Consider the following 16378-nt stretch of genomic DNA (forward strand, 5'->3'; position numbering starts at 1 on the left):
TTATTAGCAATCACTGCTGTTCCCTTTAGTTGCCCTTTTGAATCACATGCTAACTTGCTGTCCACATCTGCGTGTAGGCCTATGTCTTTGCCATTCTCTCGGGCTCAGGTTCAATACTGTCAATACTGTCACACTTAAGACTGGCTCAAGTAAAGGACGTCTTGTACGATAGATTGCGTACTAATGAATTCGATCCACTCTCCGTCTCTTTCTTGCTATACGGACTGCTGGAGGACAGCGCGATTGTCCTTTGTTTTCAGATACAAGAGGGCCACAAGGACAAACGTCTAGCAAACGAGCTCGTCAATTCGTTCGGTTAACCTGCTTGCTTAGTTGCAGAATAATTTACTTGGCAGGGTTGTAGCGTAGTTCAATGAATCTCTAAAGGCAGTTGAGTTACGCATGGTATCACCAGGTGTCACGGATATTATGGCTAGATGAGATGTACGGCGAATGAAGTCAATGCTGCCAGAGAGTGTCGTGCATCTAAAGGAAAACCACGGCATTGTGCGCGCTTTGCTTGGAATACATATCGAGAGAGTCAGACATGGCGTGCGCAATAAATATCGCGTGCACAACCAAGCGTGTTGTAAAATGGGCATTTTTTTTTTCAGTGCACGTCTAGAAGAGAAAGTATGCCCGACAGGGCGTTGCCGCTACCATGCAGTAGCACGCGTTGTTTACCATCTGGCTTCTGCGGAGCTAGTTCAAATTCTTACCTCCTTGCAGCTCGCACGGCTAACGGACGTCGTAAATGTGGTTCAATATGATTTCCTTCCTCGCGCATCTGCAGTGCACCCGTGATGCCATTGACGCTCAAGTGCCTGGAGGATAATTGCGGGCTGGACAAGCGCGTCACGAGGTTTGTGGTGCCCGTCGGCGTCACGGTCAACATGAACGGCACCGCACTATTCATCACAGTCTGCAGCATCTTCATCGCGCAGCTCAACGACATCGCCATCTCGTCGGGAGACTACTTCGCGGTCCTGTGAGTTCGCACGCGTGCGACGACAAATGCAGGAACCTTTTAGTGGAAAACGTTCATCGCTTTCTGTTCAAACCAACAACAAAACGGGAGAAGCTATGGCAATTTTAATCTGGGGGACTATGTTATAACCCAAACGGTTTGCATTGGGCCGCTGCTGTGACATAGAATGAAAAAAAAAATTCCTTGCAGGTGAATTCGATACATATACGCTGTCATTAGGATGTGAGGAAAGCGTAGTACCACTGCTCTTCTAATACTTCCGAACCACGGCTCACTCATGCCCATAACAATCCAGGCTGAAGGCATCACGGCGTCGCCCAAGCTGCTCTCATTGGAAAGTTTGTGACATAAGAGTACTGAGGATTATGTATAGCGTCGATACGTCGTTACTTAACGATGGACCATAACTACATTCAGTAATGACGAGCTTGCTCACTCACTCATTTGGGGTCATGGTCAGCATTTATGACTGTTGCATACAGTTGCTATACGCCGACGTGTACAGTGGTTGCAACTACAGAAAATTTCATTGAGTAGTAAGTAACCAACACGGGGTATTATAAAATATCCGGTATGGAAATGAGGCACATATTAAAAATAATAAAATGCTGCGCAATCAGAAGAAATTTAAGTAGACAGGCAATCCATGTTAAGCAAGCTCAAACTACGATGTTAAGCAACTATTGTCACTAGAAAGTAAATTTTCGACGCTATTTCTGGGTAATAATATATATTTTATTAAAGCTATTTGTTTTCGCGTTATGGAGCGAATGTTTTTCGCCAACAATTCCAATTTCATCACAGAAAGAAAATTAATCAATAAACGGTTTACGAAGTACATACTTCAAAATTATTCGGCGACATAACATGTAAATCGCAGCGTCCAGCTCAGTCAGCGCTTTTAAGAGGAAGCTTTAGCTCAGGGCCAACTAGGATTTCCCTATCCAAATACTTGTAAAACGCATAAACGTGTTTACGAGACAACCGGTCAACCAATCTGATTGAGATTTGCTGCATTTTAGAAAATTAGATCCTAATAATTCTAACAAGCATAATTTTGACATCTGACCTGAAATCATTCACAAACATTTTCGAAAATTAGTGAGTTCCGAAAACTTTACAAATCCGTGACTAAATTCGCGCCGAAAATGCATATTGTAGTTCTGTAGATAGCATCTATTAGAGCATCTGGAGCGTTAAAAGTTGACATATGAATTTTAAGCTCACGTAAGATTGCTACATCATTTATGAGGGGGTTGCGATAGTCCTAGTCGCTAAATAGCGGTACACTTCAGAGCATTCTGTGATAAAGAATTTTGTTCTCTTTAGGTTTATTATTACGTGCAGTTCGCATAACTGCGCTATATATATATATATATATATATATATATATATATATATATATATATATATATATATATATATATATATATATATATATATATATATATATATTGCTGAGTTACAAAGTTCTAAAATTTATGCTCAAGTTCTTTTTTTCTTAAGTTTGCAATTTTCTATTTCTTTTAAGGAAGATGAATGGTTAAAAAAAAGGTATGCTTCCGACTGTCACTAGATATTTACTTCTTCATTTTAATGCAACAAGCCTAATCGAATTCACTGCATTTCTTGCCAAGAAAAACAATTTCTCCGTCCCCGTGTATCTGTATAGGAACTGCTCAGCTGCGCGAACGTACATGTATACAGTATTTAAGCTAAATGCTTTCATTCACGCTAGGCGGATGGTTAGGTTCGTTCACTGCACACAATTTCACTTCCATTTCTCGTCGTTCACGCCGAGATTCCTGACGTATCGCTAGAGAGACGAGGACATGGAGGCGTAATAACAACACACTACGCCTTGTGTTGTCGCTCTTGCATCTGTCTGTTTAGCGCTACTTATGATCTCAGTATTACAGACCAACTAGCCTGAATTCATGCTTAGTGCTGTAGTTTAACTCCCGGAGCTCGTGCTCAACTTGTGCCACCGTCTTGACCCATAACGCAGGATCACGGCCACAGCTGTGAGCGTGGCGGCGACGTCGGTTCCCAGCGCGGCGCTCTTCCTCATGGTGATGACGCTGTCAGTTATTGGCGCACCGGTCAGCGACGTCAGTCTCCTGTTCACCGTCGAGTGGCTTCTGTGAGTATATCTCCTTCTGTCTGAACCAGTAGAATGGTACAGCAACAAACCGCACCCTCAAGTTCGGGCCAATAGGGGATGCGGCAAGCATTGTCGGCAGTTTGTTCCACACCTGAGCATTACAGGCGCCGCAACGTGTCTGTTCCTACGTAAACGCTACCAGCGTTGGTCGGCATTCGCCTCATTAACAGCCGATAGCTACAGTTTTCCTGGAGGCCATGAGTGTTTTTCTTGGCCTTAATCGCATATATAGTAACATAGAAGTGGTGGAAACCTTAGAAGTATTCTCACAGACCGTCAAACAAACGATATATAACGCACTTTTGCAGACAGTACTCATGGCCGAGCGGGTACCAGTGAAACGAAATTTTGGAAAGTGCAAGATCACGTGTGAAGACAAAGAAGAAGATGCAGGACCAGTTGTCCTCATATATACGCTTTTCCCACAAGATTGTCACTATACATAGGCAGATAAAGACTGTTTCCAGAGTGACGATGGGACATAGTGAATTAGGTGAGAGATAATCACGATAATTCTAGGACTTTCGTTCACAAACCTGGGGTGTTCCTCCACATAAAAAAAACTCTATGTAAGTATATATATTAAGCCTAGTTAAACTGATAAATTAGGACTCCAAAATGTCCACAGCGTCGCTTTCAGCATGAACATCGCCTTCGTAAATGAGATTACCTATACCTTGGACGAAATTCGGGCTACCGTTAGCATATGACGTCTTACGCCCCACTCATGACCGGTGAGTGGTAAATTATTCCTATTATTTGTGACTAAGTTACATTTAAACAATAAACAATATACAAGGTGCGGTTTGGCGAATGTTACACTTTAGGAGTGCTAACTGATGCTACTCCTTTTCGCCACTGCATGGGCACTGGATGGGATGGATGGATGTTATGAGCGTCTCCTTTCGAACGGGGCGGTGGGTTGCGCCACCAAGCTCTTGCTATATCATACTGCCTAATGTCCTATCTAGGTTAAAACAAAGAAAAAGGAAAAAAACATGATGAACTCCCACAACCAAATTTTCAGACCCCCTACTGTGAACTTTGTTTTTGTACGTCTCCATTTTTTGTCGTTTGCCCACTTTTCTTCCACCAATCTTCATATCGCCTCTTAGTAATCTCTATTGCGCACATGTTTACTTTCCCCATGCTCTCGCTGAACCCAAGGGCTTCAAGGAGGCCAATGGTACCTAAATTAACCGCTGGGCAGATGTCTTCACATTATAATAAAACATGCTCCATAGTTTCCCTAGCTTTACCGCTGCAAGCACACGCTTCTTCGTCCTTCTTATATCTCACGTTATAGGTGCGTGTTCCAAGGCATCCTGATCTCATTTCCCTTTGAGTTATAATAAATTGTTTTTTTTTCCTGATTTCGTTTTTTTTACTCTTAAGTAGTTATTCATGGCAGGTTCCTTTTCCACTTCCGCCACCCATGAGATTGTCTAAGCCTCTCTGACTTTCCGCTTGACCTTCTTTGTTGCTGCGTTGCTCACCGTACAGGCCGCATACTTTCTGGTAAGCTTCCTAGTTCTTTTCCTCCACTGGGAATCAATGTTTTTCCTGTACAAATACCTCAACATTGTCCCAGCCTATTTACTTTCTTCCATATTCAGCAGTTGTTCTTTAAAATCAATTTTACTGTGAGCTCACTTCAAAACTAGTCCAGCCCATATCACCCACCGTCTTCCCCTCGGCAGTTTAAACTCTGGGACCTCTTTCTGTACTAATATTTACTAATTACTAATTTACTAATATTGCATACTTTCCTGTATGCAAATATTTGCAATAATACCTTCAAACCTTCGAACAGCTTCATTTGTAATCTTCCGATGATCGCCCAATGTGAGGCGTCCCACTGACCTTTGGTTACCATCGAGTCTTGATTGTACCCCTGATTTCAAACAAACAACCGCCGTTCCAAAAGTAATTCCTGGAACCAGCGCACCTTTCCATATACCCCGGAGCACCTCGTACCTATTGCATCCCCACGGCGCTCTGTGCTTCATAATGGCTGCATATCTCTTCCCATTTATCGTTACTGTTCTTTCATGTGTTTCCATATATCTATTGCCTTCGTTTAGCCATATATCAAGGTATTTATATTCTTTTACCCGAGTTATTTCCTGGCCCTGTATTGCCATTGTCTGTTCACTGTTTTTATTGAATACCATAACACCTGATTTTCTAATGCTAAATTTCAAACCTAAATTCTCGCCTTCCTGTCCACAGATATCAGCCAGATGTTGCAGATCACTTTGCATGTTAGCTAGCAACACAATGTCGTCCGCATAAGATAAACCTTAAAGCTACTCCTCAACTACTGTAACCGCCTGTTTGTATGAGACATTAAACCCGTTATTGCTTCCTTCTATAGCGCCCTCTCCATCTACACCATGTACATCATAAACAGCAGTGGGGACAAAGGACACCCCTGCCTCAGTCCCTTGTTGATATCAACTTTCTCCTTGCTCCTCATCCCTTCCCATGCAACGGAAACGGTATTTTTTTACGTAAATCTTTCTCAAAAGCTGTATACAATCGTCGCCTAAACCTTCCCCTCCCAGAATATCCCACAAAATGATGCGGTCTGCGTTGTCATACGTTCCTGTAATGTCTAAAAAGGCCACATATAACGGTCTGCGTTCTACTCTTGATATTTCAATACACTGAGTAAGAACAAATAAGTTATCATCCAAACGCCTACCTATTCTGAACTGAAGCCGTACTGAAGTTCTTCCAAAATGCCATAATTCTTTGCCCTTGCTTGTGGGCCGAGCGCACAATCCCACTGATTGTGGGATTGTGGTGCCCTCTCTCTGCGGCTATCTCACTCACAAATGTGGTTGTGCCTAAAGCACTTCCCGGGCACCGTCTTCCAGTGCATGACCTCCAATATTGTCGGTGCAGCGCAATACTCCAGCACTTCTCAGGTGCAGCGATTACTTTATCTTTAAGCTGTATCTCGGACGCTTCGTCGCATTCGGAATTTCAGAAGACGTGACCTCCAGTGCACAACTGCAGTTTTCTGAGTCTCATTCATCTGTTTGCGTAGTACAAACGTTGTAACGCACTCAGGACTTCTTTATTTTCTCACTCAACTACTCTACATATAGATATTTAAGTTCTCCTTGAGAATTACCCTGGAATGTGCATATTGATAATAATGAACAAACGAATTCATCTTTCGTCTTTTCTTTTAGTCTGAGGTGCAAGCTCGCAGTTACCTATTCTCTCTTTCTTTTATTTCTCTCTCTATTTCTATTTTTCTCTTTGTGTGTGTGTGTGTGTGTGTGTGTGTGTGTGTGTGTGTGTGTGTGTGTGTGTGTGTGTGTGTGTGTGTGTGTGTGTGTGTGTGTGTGTGTGTGTGTGTGTGTGTGTGTGTGTGTGTGTGTGTGTGTGTGTGTGTGTGTGTGTGTGTGTGTGTGTGTGTGTGTGTTCAGTTTTGTATTATTCGGTAATTCAGCATTATTCAGCATTAGACCGCCCATCTCCCGTAGACTACCCGGCTTTCATATGTCTGTTGTGTTGTATTCATCATGATAGATCCTACAGGGTTTTTCTTTTAACTTGATTTCACTTGCTTCTTTTGTACAGCGACCGTGCGCGGACAACCAACAACTGCTTGGGAGACTGCTTCACAAGCGCCCTAGTGGACCACATATGCTTCCGGAAGAAGCCTTCCGAACTCAACGAGGTCGTCGTCGTCAACAATGACGAAGGAGCGGCCGAGAAGCTGCGAGACTCGACGCTGTGATCAAATGCCCAGCTACCCTCGAAGGACGCTCACAGGGGCCCTCACTCGAAGCGGTACCACGCAAAGAATAGGTGTACCGAATTGCAACAGACTCTCTTCGGGCAAAATTCAAGATGTGCATGAGTACCGATCGTACGTCTCACGTCGCCAACGCGTTCGCCCGGCGTATTTTAACGCCATGGCAACGTAACGAATGCAGCGTTCAACCGTGCTCTCCCGCTCCGCTAGCATATCGCCCCGCTATCTCCGCACTGGCTGAGTAACTGTGCCCTTCTGACGTCGCAAGCCAGATTCACAGCCACGTTAACCGCGTCCGGATGGCTTCAGTGAATACAATAAACGGCAGCTTATTTATTTGTAATTCAGTGCGCGCTAAAGAACCGCAGGCGGTCAAGTCTTATTTAGAGCTCCCCCTTGCGACGTATCTCATGGTCCAAGGGTTGCTTAGGGACGTAAAATAAAATCAGCCAATCAATTCAACCAGTCAATCGAATGTTTTATGGCACCTTTACAACGCTTACTCTTCAATTAGCGTTATCGCACTCTGTTATGGTGCGGCCAAGTTTCATGATAACCTGTATGCTTGCTCACGTTCGCTGCTTCACACCCGGTGCCAGTTATCCTCGGGAAGTCGATATGGCTGAACAACTCTCCCCATTTGAGAAGACTCTGCGTAAGGCCCTAAACGTAACAGACACACACACACATATATATATATAGCAATAACCAGAAAAGCCTGGACAACTACACAGCTCCAGGCGACTGGTTCTCTTGTCCCGCCACATACGTATACGACCTGTGAAAAAGCACGTTTTTTTGCCGTGGCATTAGGGTGAAAGCCACCATGAGCGGAATCGGCGAGTCTATATGCCTATCCTACTCTTTCCTCCTCCCGTCGCATATTAAACTCATTTAAGCATCTACTCTCAAGACTCCGTTGTCGTGTGAATGAACGTGGAGTTGAGTGCGACGTGGAGTGCGCTAGTCTTTCAATACGTATTCATCAGTTGAGCAGTATTCTGTTTTTTTGTGTGTGTATGTATATGTAAGCACACGTGATGTGTGACAGAGCTCTCCTGTGACACAAATGTTCGAGTTCCGCCTTACACATTACAGTCGAACCCGGTTATAACGAACAAGATTATGCTCTAAACAACAGTTCAATACATGGGGCAATTCGATATAGCCGAACTCGCCTAGAAGTTAAACTAACTCTAATGATGCGTTGGCCATATACGAATTTGTTATCTCCAATGGCGAAAAGAAGTAAAGAAGAGTCCCGTTTGTTGAATACAATACTTTGCATAGTAGACAGTAATATTCGCCTGTGTTTAAAATTTTTCCTCGGTGCCAACGAAACCAATGTTCTCGATACGAAATTGTGTAATCCTGCTTCAATATAATTCGACCAACGTCGACACTGTAGCTGCGCAACGCTTCAACCATAGAAATTGTGTCCAGCACAGAAAAATGCTTTTCCTGAACGCTGATTTCTCGGCATTCAAGCGGCTTTATCACACTGGCCCTTCAGTTCGTAATGAGAGAGTTATCTTGTTCGAGTATCGGTCAGTAAGTTTACCGTTTTCTATATAAAGAATAACTTGCTTTTTCCGGGTTCTTTATATTCGGGTTCGAATGTGCGTTTCTTTCTTCTTCAGCCGGCGTTGACACCTTCGTATATTGGCGTTGCACTCGCATCTGCCGGTACGCGCACTGTCAGTGTTGTGATCGGTAACTCAGGAAAGAGAGCGGATCAATGACGTCCCCACCCCCTTCAGAAGGTACAAAACACCGTAAGCAGTTATCTGCACAAAGCCCCCACCGTTTTAACAAAACCGCACATTCCTGCCTAACACAAGTGGATGTCTGTAGTACATTATGCAAGCAGCTGTCGTATTGATTCTCTACACGCAAGTATGTACATTCTTAGAGACGTTAAGTCTGGCCGTGTTTTTGAGCGTTTTAGCCAGTGAGTCCTAACGTGTCGTGGTCTGGACAGGGCATGGTCGTCGTATTTTTTTCAATTAGCGTCGCGAGCCCTGCACTCGCTGCAGCTTCATCACTAACCCATTAGCATTCAAATATTAAACTGAACTTGGGAGATAATTCGTAGTGTTCTACTGGCTAAATCCATATATCCCTACCTTAAAGGACAGCAACACTTGTTTGCACAAAGATGTGATATTAAAAAAAGAACGCTCCATTTGCATCATATAGCAACACAAAGGGAAGAAATGCCCATGTAGTGACTTAGAATCTTAACTTCTCGCATAGGCTAATGTGTCCAAACTGTGGCGTTGGACAAAACATTTTTGAAATACGTTTGTCTCTATTTTTCGAGTTTTCATAGTGTTGATCTTTGATCGTATGGTTCAGGACTTTTCACTAGCTGTAAACGTCGCAGTGAAGTGTTACTTAAGCTTTGAATTGTGCTCCAAGAGGCCGTCAGATTCAAACTCCCCTTTACGAAGCACCAATTTTACGACACATGTTCAACTCTGTCACAAATTCATGCATGCCTTTTTTCATTCTGTCTTATTTTCTGCAAATAACGCCCTTAGAGAAACAGTGCCAAATCCCAGTGCTTAAAGGTAGCGTGTCTCGTTGACACAGGTAGTTCCATAACATATTGCCTCTTCTTCCGGTTGCGTCAAGATGCATGTAGAACTGTGCGTTTGGACATGGATCCATGTGTGAAATAAATGGCCGCCTGGCATTAAACGTGAACATCGAGATAGCCAGCGGAAAATTGCAAGTGGTCTTATCTTGATTTCACTTAGAAATGGTGTGATACGCAATGAAAAAGTGCCTTAATATTGATGACAGAACAATGTGTATATATATATATAGATATATATATATATATATATATATATATCCTCGTACAATATTTATATTCATCTATCTTCCGGAACTGTCACAACTTTAATTTCATGCAATTTTTATATGTATGCACGACACCATGCACAAGCTATGTAGAAATGCAAAGACTTGGTCAGCTGGATGCACTTTGTGAGACGCCTATACAGCGATGTCACAAGGACTAAGGCGATGTAGTACGCTTGCCTAGGCAACAATGATGATTAGTCCGATGACAGTTGTGTGTACAGAGAAGTACAATATATATCTAACTACATTTAGGAACTCTGTACCACTTGTGTCACAGGGGTACATTCCCATTCTGGAGGCTTGTCTAAGAAGGAACACACACTTAGTGCCACACACCGAATGGCTAAATCGAAGAAAATCAAATATATCAAAAAAATCGTTGAATATAATGATCTATTCCTTGAAGATATCAATGTGCTTTAGAGATACCTCTGAGTTGCCGTTAAATGTTCAGGTTTTATGTAGGAATGAATTTATTGCTTGGTCACGCAAAAGAAGAGATGCGCTTGCTGGAACGACTTATTCGGTCAGCATGCAGGAGTTACGCAAGCCTGTGTGCTGGTACTTTCATTCGACGCACATAAAACCTTTCTATATGCATCCACAAATATATAAGCACATAAGTATAATTATAAGTTTATTTTCCAGGTTCAACTGGAGGGTTTTCTGGCAAAAAGCTGCCTGTGCAGCTTGACTGTGTCCAGAAAACCCCTACAAGCAATAGCACATGAGTGGTACAGGAAATCTTCAACAGGCACGCATATAATAGTCTCATTCAATAAAGAGAAACATTCACCATTTATGCATAGAGAGTTTAACAATCTTTACACAAAAGTTGAACAATAAAATCGAAACGCTGAATTGGTCATACATGTGTTCAGAAATAAACATAGTAATAACCAAGCAAAGATGCGGCATCTACAAGCGAAGGCGTGAAATCACATTTCAACAAAATATTTCCGCAGCTCAGCTTTGGCATGTCCTATTGTATGTTTATACGTGTTTAGGACGTGGGTCAGGTTATAAGACAACATTTGTAATTTATAATTAGTGCGAAAACGTGGTATATTCCATGTATTAATACTTCTTGTGTGTATGTTAGCACGATGCATGTCCAAAGATGCCAGAGTAGAATAAAAATTGGCAATGGATGCCGTCGAAAAATACATTTTTCGTAACAACTTATAGTTGTACAAATGGTTGACGCGGACAATGTTGTGTGCTTCAAAAGCATACTTGGAGGTAGTTGTATTGCGATTATTCGAACAATTTTCTTTTTCAATACGAGAACCTTATTTATGTTTGCTTTGGTCATTGTGGCCCATACTAAATTGCAGTAGTTAAAGTGAGAAAAAAAAGTGCGTAATAAACTTGTAATTTACATTTCAAAGGTAAAGTTTCACGACATCGCGACGGTAACCCGCAGACGGAAGATAGTTTCTTGTAGACAAGGTCAGTGTGAGCATCCCAGATTAAATAACACGAAAAATATACTCGAAGTATCTTGCGCACTTCAACTATTCCTATTTGGTGATCATCAAAGTGAAGCATGCAGTGTCGTATTATCGGTTTGTTTCTTGCGCGAAATGTTATAAACTTGGACTTTGTAGGATTTATTTTTTAACTTATTCATCCTTGACCACCTGGACGATTTAATTAGTAGGTCATTACATTTCACCATTAAATCGTTAAGGTTAGGGCCTGAAAGAAGTAGTGTGCTATCTTCCGCGTATATCACAAAATCAATGGTAGGATCCATACTTGCAATATTATCTATGCACGTAACAAAAAAAAGGGGTCCCAATACGCTCCCTTGAGGAACACCACAACTGACAGGCAAAAGGGATGAAAGTTCATTATCTAAAAACACCGACTGGCTTCTGTTTTGGAGATATCCTTCAAACAATGTGAGTGGTCTACCACAGATTCCGTACATTTTAAGTTTGTTAACAAGAATCATATGATTCAAACAGTAAAAAGCCTTACTAAAATCAAATAGAAGGCCCACCGAATACAATTTCTCACTAATATTGTTCAAAATAATTTCTTTCATTGTCAATAACGCTGTTTCTGTAGATTTACCTGTTCTGAAACCAAATTGTGACTCAGATGGTACCTTAAGTTTGTGAAAAAACTTACTTATTCTTGAAGAAATGACTTTTTCCAAATCTTTGGAAAACACAGGGAGTACTGAAATTGGCCTGTAATTTGTTGGTACATTTCGGTCGCCCCCTTTAAAAATTGCAGATACTTTTGCAGTTTTCATTGCGTTGGGAAAAACGCCGCACTCAAATGTAAGATTGTAGATGTGTGAAATCAAGGGACAAATTATGGGTAATATATATTTCAATGGTTTCATCTGCATGCTGTTGATATCTAAAGCTTTGCTGTTACTAATTCCCATGTACACGTTATAAATTACATTTGCATCAGTAGGCTCGAAAAATGTAGTCTCACTAAGCTGACTAGGATAAGTGGAGATTATAGTGTCCCTAAGGTCTCGAGATGAAGAAATGTGATTTTGTGATGAAAAAATGTTTGTTAAAGTATTCTGCAAGTGCCCTCCCTTTTATTTCGCTTTCATTTATTAGCATAGACTTTGTCACAGAGTTATTCGCATGGTGACCTAGGACATCGCTTAAAGCTTTCCGGGCAATGTCTGGTCTCCTTGAACTGACGCTATAGAAGAGCTCCTGATAATTATATGTTTTATCTTTCCGTAGCTCAGAGTTTAATCGGTTTCTTAACTTTTTAAAGTGAAGGAGTGTATCCTCTGCACGTATTCGAAGGAACGTTGGACAGAGACTATTCTTGTCCTTGATCATTTTGAAAAGTTATCCTGTTACCCATGGTTTTCTTATCTTTTTCGTATTATTTTTCGTGTACGTTTCGAATGGAAAGTGCTTCGAATATAAACGAAGGAAATGGTGAAAAAGAAAGGTCGTACGCATCATTGACATAAGTTTTCTGCAGCACACAGGAACGGTCGAAGTTCATCATCTCGTGCTTAAATGCTTCCAAAGAGGCATGTGTTATGCGCGGCACAGTGATAGACTCTTTCACATTGTTTCGTTTGGCATGCTCATTCCGAAAGACGACAAACACCGGACGGCGATCGCTCACACCAGAAGCGATTATACCAAAGGAGAGCACATTTGTTTCAATATTCGTAATTATTAGATCCAGTGCCGACGCAGTAGCCCATGTGACACGTGTTGCTGTTTCTGGTAAGTTCACAAATCCACAGGAGAGAATCTTCACGTTGAAATCATGTACAGTAGAGTTATGGTCAAGAATATTAATATTAAAGTCACCACTGCACAAAAACGAGCATTTATTTAGTGACGCGTATTTTATAATCTGGTCGAAATAATCCGTAAAATTTTTCATGTTACCATTTGAGGGGTTGGTATACCACTGAAATGATTTGATTTCGATTTTCTAATGTTAGAACTTCATAAGCATCGGTAACGTCACTAACATCCGCCAAGATAGCTACCGACTTAGCAGCAAAAACCAGTAGCAGCCAGCAGCAGCCGATACGCCAAACTTGTAAAGGTCGGCCAAAGAAAGGTATGCTTTAAGAGGAAGCTTTAGCTCTGGCCCAACTCCGAAGCGACCTATTCAAATACATGTAAAACGCAAAAACGTTTTTCTGAGATAACCCCTGGACCTATTTTAATGGAATTTGTTGTATTTGAGAGAGAAAGTGAAATTCTAGTGACTGTCGGAAGCGTAATTTCGATTTATGGCTTGACTTTTGTTAAAATAATTTTAAAATATTCGACAGCTTGAAAAAAATAGAAGCGCGTTGTTTGCAAATTCATAGCTCTGCATCAAGAACTGATATCACGGTTCTGTAAACGTCATCAATTAGATCATTCAAAGCAGACAAATTCGGTGTGTCATTTTACATCCCATGTGAATTTTTTACGTTGGTTACAAGGGTTCTGCAAAAGATGTATTTCCATATTATTAAATATTTTATATTCATGTGTAACATATCGATTTTGTCCACTTCATATGTACTACTAGATGCAATTCACAGGATTGTATTATAATTTTTCGTTGTTGAGTCACAGAGTTGTAAACTTGATAGTTTCGTTTCCCGAAAATTGTCGATTTTTGCCCATTTTCAATAAAAAATTTACAACCAAACTCATAAATTTGAAACCGACAGTCACTAGATTTTAAGGTTTTTTTTTTTTTAAATGCAACAAACCTCGAAACCTCGTCAAGTTTGGTGCAGTGGTTGCCGAGAAAAACGAATTCTCCTTTTACATGTATTTAGATAGGAGCACCCGAGCTAAAGCTTCCTCCTAATAAATTTAGACGCGCCTTTTGCTCCCCTGATTTCGCCGGCTGCAATACAGTAGCTTGATTTAGTCTCGGATAGCGAGTCCCGGGGCCACAGCATGTTTAGCGACTGAGTGTCGAGATGTCCAGTCACGTCCTCAAGCCTTTTCAAGCGTAAGCTCTGTCATTGTTCATTTCTGTCATTCGTTCTTTAATATGTCACGGATGTGAAAGAAGTTGTTATTTTAAGGCGCTGCATTTTGTTCAGTATAAACGCCATTCAAGTAAGTTGCCACATGCTTGCAATGTACTGCCAATCAATACACATCATGGAAGGCTGGGGCAGCGTAAATAAAATAGTCTTCTGCAGAAGGCTTATATACAGCGAGGAGCTCTTGAGCAGCAGCTTGAATAATGAAACACATGCTGCTAGCCTTTCAAGTGCCCGCTTTGAGCCAGGTAATTAACTCGATGGGCACTCCAGGGCATTGCTTCTGTGCCTTTAGCAACGCAACCCATAGCTCCATTTGCATGCATCAGCATGGAGGGCAACATCAAACCGCCACAAGCATTTCATTCAGATCATCTAGGACAAAAAAACTATATGTTAAAACGTGGCTTTATAATAAAGAGTAAACAGCTGGGGTTTAAAACGACGTTGCATATGGAAAGGAAAGAAAGTAATATCCAGGTAGATTTATGCAACAATTTTTATTTACAAGACAATAAGGAAACAGTGTGCAATAGAAAGATCAGGTTGAAAAACGATGGATATTTACAAATGGTGATGGTTACAAATCCGTATACACATGCACCATTCAGACTCGCCTCACAAAGTTTTAGTAATCTTCCGGTGCATCACGCTCTTCCTTTTCTCGTTTTTTTTTCAGCATTAAGGCCATTTGCGAAAAAAATGAAGCCGCGTTGTAATATTAAGTTGATTACATTCTTGGTGAGCTCAGTTGAATGCTCACCGTAGCCAATTTTGCACGTGCACTTTGCCTTCCCCAGGCTGAGCACATCCAATATGCTATCAGCATGCAGTTATTCCTGAAGCATGCTGTGAACATGTCTTCAAGCATTTTCACAAACGAAAAAAGTGTGCCGCGTGGGTACAGAAGTATACCTCTGTCCCTGTGCAGTGTCAGCGCAGCAAGCCCAGGATTCCCATCTTCAGATGACATGGTCAGAGCATTCTTGCACCCTTGGCAGTTAGTTTTCGTGACGTACTTTCGTGCGACGTGTCCAGACACATAGTAAATTATGCGAGAGTCGCTCCTCTCTATGTGTTGGTCATGGTCCACCGAAAACAACACCACTTCGCCGCCAGGCAAACTCCCCAAAGAAATGGGAGCATCTACCTGGTCCCATGAATTGTTGCTGGGAGAACTTGTGCTGCTCTGCTGTGAATCTGGCAAGACACTTACTTCACAAGGATCTGTATTGCCGTACCTCACAGTTATTGATAAACTGTATAAGGACATGCAGTTCATGGAAATGAGAAATTGCGTGGACGTTGGATGGTCATTACAGCCCGACGCTTGCCTGAAAATCCCAAACAAATTCTCAATAGGGTCCTGACTAAGCCGGGATGTCATAATATACGAATAACCTAAATCTGCAAGGTATGAAAGAAGCTCAAGAGTGCTTGATACTGTGACACCTAGGCGAGTCGCTGTTGACTCGCTCAAAGATTCCCCAGCTCCTCCGGCCTGCTGCTCCCAAGAATCAATGTACTCCAGAAAACCTGAAAGAGCTTTTGTTGAGGAGTAGTTCGGTCGCAGGGCTTCTCTCGGGAGCCGAGATGTCATTATGGTGATCAGGCGGTTGATCCTTCTGTAGAAAAAAATATCAATAAATTAATTTCCTCCAAATACATGTTATAGTTTGGCTTCCATCACCAGATGCACCCTAACTTTGAATAAAAAGAGCACACGCACAGCTATCCATATATAGCCAGTATCAAAAGTTTACAGCCCGAGGGGATTGCTTCTCAGCCTGGCTAGTGGTACTCCAGTAGCACTCGTGGAATTTGGTACAACTGCAGCTGATATGGCCAAAACTCTTACCTCCAGGAGGTTTGTAACGCGCTGGGGCTTCAATAAAAACCACGCAGGGTAAATTGGAAGCAAGCTCGTTGGGCTGTAAACTTTCAACAAAAGCTGTACAGTCCTTGTCAAAAGTTTAGAGCCCCGAGGGTTTGATTCTAAGTCATTTAGTGGTACTCCTGTAACATACGTGGAGGTCCTACCTATTGGAGAAGGCCGCACTAGATAGCTTCTTA

At 41.8% G+C, this 16378-nt stretch overlaps 1 protein-coding gene across 3 annotated transcripts in view; it reads left to right on the forward strand.

Annotated features, from left to right (window-relative positions):
• Positions 1-9664, forward strand: part of LOC142572360 (putative sodium-dependent excitatory amino acid transporter glt-6) — a 76452-nt gene extending 66788 nt beyond the window's left edge. For all 3 annotated transcript variants that reach the window (XM_075681427.1, XM_075681426.1, XM_075681425.1), the window contains exons 8-10: positions 794-988; positions 2997-3131; positions 6750-9664. In XM_075681427.1, coding sequence (XP_075537542.1) covers positions 794-988; positions 2997-3131; positions 6750-6909 — 490 coding nt within the window. In that variant the 3' untranslated portion in view covers positions 6910-9664. The remainder of the gene's footprint in view (positions 1-793; positions 989-2996; positions 3132-6749) is intronic.
• Positions 9665-16378: the final 6714 nt, after the last annotated feature.

Source organism: Dermacentor variabilis, chromosome 2 (assembly GCF_050947875.1).
Source record: "Dermacentor variabilis isolate Ectoservices chromosome 2, ASM5094787v1, whole genome shotgun sequence".
Classification (NCBI taxonomy): Eukaryota; Metazoa; Arthropoda; class Arachnida; order Ixodida; family Ixodidae; genus Dermacentor; species Dermacentor variabilis.